General features: G+C 46.7%; 1 protein-coding gene across 3 annotated transcripts in view; it reads left to right on the top strand.

Annotated features, from left to right (window-relative positions):
• The window catches only part of LONRF3 (LON peptidase N-terminal domain and ring finger 3), a 38,420-nt gene that overhangs the window by 5,789 nt on the left and 25,877 nt on the right, over nucleotides 1-6,754 (top strand). For 2 of the 3 annotated variants that reach the window (XM_023198702.1, XM_023198703.2), the window contains exon 3: nucleotides 3,803-3,925. The exons of the other annotated variant lie outside the window; for it this stretch is intronic. In XM_023198702.1, coding sequence (XP_023054470.1) covers nucleotides 3,803-3,925 — 123 coding nt within the window. The remainder of the gene's footprint in view (nucleotides 1-3,802; nucleotides 3,926-6,754) is intronic. 3 annotated transcript variants of the gene reach the window in all.

Here is a 6,754-nt window from a genome sequence, read left to right as displayed (position 1 = left end):
TTTTTTTTTTTTTTTTTTTTTTTTTTGAGACGGAGTCTTACTCTGCCTCCCACACTGGAGTGCGGTGGCATGATCTCAGCTCACTGCAACCTCTGTCTCCCAGGTTCAAGTGAGTCTCCCACCTCAGCCTCCCGAGTAGCTGGGATCACAGGCGTGTGCCACCATGCCCGGCTAATTTTTGTATTTTTAGTAGAGACGAGGTTTTGCCATGTTGGCTGGTCTCAAACTCCTGGCCTCAAGCAATTGACCTGCCTCAGTCTCCCAAAGTGCTTGGATTACAGGCGTGAGCCACCGTGTCCGGCCTACATAAATGTTTTCTATCGCCATCATTATCATCATTTTCCAGGGACATTAGAAAGAGGAAGGTGAGGCCGGGCGCGGTGGCTCAAGCCTGTAATCCCAGCACTTTGGGAGGCCGAGAAGGGCGGATCACGAGGTCAGGAGATCGAGACCATCCTGGCTAACACGGTGAAACCCCGTCTCTACTAAAAAATAGAAAAAACTAGCCAAGCTAGGTGGTGGGCGCCTGTAGTCCCAGCTACTCGGGAGGCTGAGGCAGGAGAATGGCGTGAACCCGGGAGGCGGAGCTTGCAGTGAGCTGAGATCCGGCCACTGCACTCCAGCCTGGGCGACAGAGTGAGACTCCGTCTCAAAAAAAAAAAAAAAAGAAAAAAGAAAGAGGAAGGTGAGAGTGGTGTTGCTGGCCTGGTGCTCCTGAACCTCTGCTGATAGCCAGGCTCCTTGGCAGCTTAGCCAGTTTTCTCTGAAGGGATCCTCACACTCACACAATGGTTATAGTCAGTCAGCCTGCCAGTATCCCCAAGGATTTAGGTCAGATGGGGGGTGAGAAGAAAAACAGCCTGGACACCTCTCAGGATGCCAGGATGCAAAGTGTCACTTTCCGTGTCTTTGCCTGGCTTCAGGACTGGCCCTCAGCCACGTGTCAATACTTTGTTTAGAAGATTAGATTTGAGCCTGTGCTCTACTACTTGGAAACCATGGGGAGGTGGCTTCACTCTCTGAACCCCAAGTATCCTTGTTTGCAAAATGAAGCTATTGATATCTGCCCTGATTGCCTCGCAATGATGCAGTGAGGGTCAAAAGTGAACGTGGCCAAGAGGACATTCTGCAAGCTATAAAGCTTGCTGCGTGTAGTGCTCTCTCTCTACACAACCCAAGGATACCTTCCTCAGAAAACCAATGTATCCGAGTTCAAGTCCATGATCCCTTATCTGAATCTTATAAGATCAGAAGTGTTCAGAATCCAGAATGTTTTATATTTTGCAAGGACCATATATTAGGTCTCAGTGAGCTCTGGATAGCTTCCTGTAATCAAACACACTATCCAGCAGATTCTGTGAAAATTCACACTCAGTGGCTAAATAGTTTTAAACACTTTATATCAGTTTAGGTCAGGTTTTGCCATCTAACGAATTTTGATGTCAAGTTTATGAAAACAATGGATTATCAGAACTTTTTTGGATCTGGAAACCAGATAAAGCATGTGGACCTGTGTACTCTGCCATGAATGTCAGTTGAATATTGTATGTTCTTTCCTGAGAAGGTTTTCATGAGTGATGATGAATTAGTATGTTTTTTCCCAAGGAACACATTTAGTGTTTAATACAAGGCACCAGTGTTTTAACCCAAAGGAGCTTTAGTAGGGGCACTTGCGGCCTCCCAGTAGTGCAAGTTAGGGAGCTGCCTAGGAGTAAGAGGACTTGCAGCTCTTTCCATCTCCACCCTCAGCCTAGATCTTAGGGCTAAGAACCTTGATAGTGTGGTGAGAAGCAGAACTGAGAAGCAATGAAGCATTTTGGGTGTGAAATGGGAAAAGTGACTTCCCCAGTGAAGGAAGAGTCGATGAAAGTATTAAATAGGAGTTTCATTTCCCCATAGTGATGAAGTGATAGGTGGGGGCAGTAATGAGATGATTTATTGTCTTGGGGGTTAAGAGAAGACTGGAAGTGATGCATATAATTCAAAACCACCTCCCACCCTGATTTGCATATTTCCCAACATTTCTGTGTAAAATGCCCCAAGTGTAGGGGTTTAATCTGGCAGCGCTATTCTCTATTCCAGCCATCCAGACAGAGTGTGTGGTACTTTGCACATCCTGCAGGTGATACAGCTCTCAGTGGTGTGAGCTGGTTGCCCTAAGCAGGTAGAGTTTATGGGTTGGCCAGGCACGGTGGCTCACACCTATAATCCCAGCACTTTGGGAGGCTGAGGCAGGTGGATAACTTGAGGTTAGGAGTTTGAGACCAGCCTGGCCAACATGGTGAAACCCCATCTCTACTAAAAATACAAAAATTAGCCAGGCATGGTGACGCATGCATGTAGTCCCAGCTACTCAGGAGGCTGAGGTCAGAGAATCGCTTGAACCCAGGAGGCAGAGGTTGTAGTGAGCCGAGATCCACCACTGCACTCCAGCCTGGGTGACAGAGCAAGATTCTGTCTCAAGAAAAAAAAAAAAAAAGAGTATATGGATTGCTACTTGATATGATTAGTGGGATCACACAGAGGCCTTTCCAGTCTCCCAACACTTCTCCCCTCTAGCTGCCCTGTGATGTCATGCAAGCCTTTCCCAAAGGCCCTTGGTAAACACTGCTGGGAGAAGCAACAAGGGAGGCTATCAACATCCATGTATCAGCCAAGACAAGGCTTCAGAAGGAGCTGGGGGAATGCGGAAAGGTCCTCGAGAGGTTCGGAGCAGGGGCCACTGCTCAAGAAGGCAGCTTCAGGGCAGCCCCTGCAGCCAGGCCATAACCTGAGGGCTCTGGGGCCTGCAAAGAGGCATGTTAGAAAGGAAAGCAGGGGAGTATCCAGCAGCCACAACCTGGATCACTTCATTCACTAAATTAGGCTTAGTACTGCCAATGGAGGAGGCAAGGGAGCAGGCCACTGGGTGGAGGGACGTCCTAGATGACTCAAGTGAAATGCTCTTCAAGCCAAGTTGCTAGTGTCCACCTGTCTCAAGACACACACAGAGGGCAGCCCTCTCCCCCACTACTATTTTTTCTTCCTTCTTTCCCAGGATGTTTCTCTGCTCTCCCTAGAGTGTCTTTCCCAAGCAGTTGGGCTTGGGCCCTGAGGAACCATAAACTTCTTAGTACTTTTTAAAGTATGTGGTGAGGGAGCAGCAGTGATCCAAGCCCCTAGGAGAGTAAGCATCTGCTCAGCCCCTGGTTAGCCCTCTGAAGGGCAGTCTGCTTTGTGGAGAAGAGCATCCTGGGAGTCCTGAGACTGCAGTTCTAGTTCCAGCTTTGCCACTAGCTACCTTTGAGGTCTTAGAGAGGTCAGATCCCTTCTCCCGGGCCTCTTCTGAAAATTGATCAGTTAGTTTAGGTGCTCTTTCAAGCCACTACTGAGGACTAGTTCTTTGTTTGAGAGACTAGTTCAAACGAAGGCATAGCTGGGCAGGCCCTGAAAGCTGGTTAGCATGTGGTCAAATGCGGGTTCTTGCTACATTTGATGGTCACGCCGTACAATGGTGGGGCACAGACAAGGTAGTGTGGCAGAGTGGTTAAGAATACAGGCTTTGGTATCAGTAAGTCCCAGGTTAAAACCCTGATTCCACAATTTACCAGCTGTGTTACATTGGGCAATTTAACGTTTTTGGGTTTCAGTTTTGTCTTCTTTATAATGGCATTAGAACAGTTGCCTACATTTTAGGGCTGTAGATAAGAGAGTCCTTTTAAAATGTTTTACACAACAGAGAGTGCTCTGGGTTAGTTATTGTTAGAGCAGTAGTGTTAATAGGCTGAATAAAATGGGATTGAATGCTAATGTTTCCTTCCAGGCACATTTCAGAAAAGCCCAAGCCTTAGCCACCCTAGGCAAGGTGGAGGAGGCACTAAGGGAGTTTCTCTACTGTGTATCCCTTGATGGAAAGAACAAGAGAGCAAGATGTGAAGCCCAAAGAGTGAGTTGAAATGACATCAGGTCCAGCTGCCTATTGGACCCTCACCTCTCTGTCTTCTCTAGGAAGGGGAGTGAGGGTGCTGTCCTCCCTGGCATTTGGGGTCCTGAGTGGGTGGTTCCCTGGGTTAAGGGGACAAAAGGGAGAAGGGAGTGCTAATTGATTGCCCAGAAACACCGTCCTTCTGGTGTGTACGATCAGATTGGGCAGTTCCTACATTTTTGTAGGAGCCTGTGAGGAATGTTCTTGCTTCTTTGACTCAGGGTCTGGATTGTCAGTGGGAGAAAAACCAAAATCAAATACATTAACATGGGGATTGAGGCTCACTGAGGACATTCTGGCTGTTGATGAGAGATCCAGGGTGTGGGGCTACCTACTGTTACATAACTTTTCTTTGGCTGAATCACAGTTTTCACCATCCACACATGATAACCAGCCCCTGAGAAGGGACGTTGGTGGTCCCCACCTCTCCTATCACCATACACAGAACTCCAACCTTCAGCTCCTTTGCTAGAAATAAAACACATTGCCTCACAAATGCTAGTCAGAGACCGTTACAATAGAATGCAAGCAGTCATTCCAGCTCCTGGGTCCCAGGAGAATGTGGTAGTTATAAAAGAAAAATGGTGTGAAATACTGAGAGCATGAGTGAAGGCTGAGGCATCTTCAATTCGTGGACTTTGTTGTTTGTTTTACAGTTTACTCTGCTGGTGTCTGGGTAATTGGCCTGTAAGTTGGATTCTGACAGTTGGAGGTTGTCTCTGCTCTCCTTGTGCCCCACCCGCTATTCACTGCCGAGCCTTACGGTTTCTGTCCCAGTGTGGTTTGGCAGAGAAGTGGATAAAGAAATTGAGCAAGAGACAGAACTGGTTTCTGAAGGCTCTAGAAAGGAATGGTTAGCAAAATCGATGAATTAAGGGAACTGGCCCTGGATTTTCTGTCTCCCACAAAGGATCTCCTTTCTGGGAAGTTGCTTTGAATTGGTTTCAGTATGTGAAAAAGGGGTGCTTGAGAGGAGCATGGTTCGGGGAGAATTACTTCAAGCTGTGGACCCTTCTCCAAATCTTAAGTGTAGTCCATGATGTAATGATAATAATAATAGCTAACATTTGTTGAGAATTTCTTCTACATTAGACACTGTGCTAGGCGTTTTATGTAGAGTAGATTATTTAAACCCCACTACATTCCTGAGGCTAGGTTTGGTTATTTATCCTCAGGTTACAGATGAGACAGATGAAGCTCAGGCTTGCTGACTTTCCCAAGGTCATGCAGCTGGTGATTGGTGGGAAAGTATTCAAACCCAAGTCTATCTGCTTCCAAAGCCTGGCATCTTAGCTGCTCTGCCATCCTGCTTCCCATGAGGACATGGCCACAGCCTCAGCACTCACTGGTGAAGCTGGGTCAATAGTAGCAATGGAACTTTCCAGTTCCGTGATGAACAAAGGCAGTTAGAAGAAACTTGTCTTTGGGAACAGAGCGTGCAAAGGCCAACAGAGGCAGGTCTCAGACCCAAGGAGGAATGGTTTCTTGACCTCTGTTTGTCCATTTCCCAGTTTGGCCTGAGATGTTTTTGGTGTCATCAGTTGGGCTGACCTGTCTCTCCAGTCTGCCTTAACAAACTGTTGTCATTTCCACAGCTGCCTAATGGTTTGAGGCAAGGCATTGTGTGAAGCTCTGGAGACCCAAAGAGGTGTAAGTCACAGTTTTAGTCTTCAAGGAACTTACAGTCTTGCATTTGTTAACATAAATGTCAGATGATGCAAGCGAGTATATGCCCATGATGAGTGTTACAGAGTTCTGAAGTGAGGGCAAGAATTTAGAGGTGAATTTCCACTGAGTGTGATGAGGCCATGGCAGCAATTAAGAACGTTGAGAGTCTTCAGTTGTGTTTATCTACTAGATCATTCCAGTTTCAGGGCTAAAGATTTGACAGAGATGATGCAGGTTGAGTTGACATTAATAAGCTGCCTTCGAACTCACAGGCCTGTGTTTCTTTTTAATGTTTGTTTTTACTGCAAATTCTTTTTCCTCCTTCTTTTGACCTATTTGGGCCCTTCTAAGGCTGAGGCTGAAGTGTAGTTGGCTTTCATTCATGTGGAGTGATCATTCTCACTGAGAATTGACCCTAACCTTTGTTTTCCAATGCCATTGAGAAGGCATAGAGAGAGATCTCAAGTAGTAAAATGAGGAAGGGAACTGCTGTTGTTATTTCTGCTTTGTTTCCTTTGATTTCTCCCTTAGCCTCCTTTTCCTTCCCACCACCCTCTGCCCTTTCATCCTTGTACTTTGTGATGTTGTGTGGCTGCCATTGAAGAATATTATGCTCTTTTTGGGAGAATTCCAAGGATACTGCCTCCTCAGAACTGGCTTGGTCCTGTTGGGTCACTCATTAGGGCTTCAGAGGGCCAACCTTGGCTCCTGTGGAGGAGGGACTTCTGAAAGCTGGCATTTATGGCCCGGGGTGCTGTGAGTACCTCCTCATTTAACTCCTTTGCCAACTCATAACTGGAAAGTGGGTTTCTCAGAGCTGAAAGGAAACATAAGGATCAATCTGAGGACTTTGGGCCTGAATGCGAGGCCTCTCCCTGGGCCCTGGGGTGAATAAGTGTCTTAATTCAATTCCATCCAGTATGATGAGTATTTATTGGGTATCTGTTATGTGCCCTCTAGAAGCTGGCCATCTGGCGGGAGAGAAAGGCTTACATCTGTGACACATTTCTAGGATAACATAACGTGGTGTTCAAGATGCTATATTATGGTGCACTCTCTACTGCATAGGACAGGACAGGACTGGAATAGTGAGGGAAGGTAGCACTTGAGCTGAGCTTTGAA

This window comes from Piliocolobus tephrosceles, chromosome 12 (genome assembly GCF_002776525.5).
Source record: "Piliocolobus tephrosceles isolate RC106 chromosome 12, ASM277652v3, whole genome shotgun sequence".
NCBI lineage: Eukaryota > Metazoa > Chordata > Mammalia > Primates > Cercopithecidae > Piliocolobus > Piliocolobus tephrosceles.
Note: the sequence above shows the minus strand (reverse complement) of the source record. Positions and strands in the feature narration are given on the sequence as shown.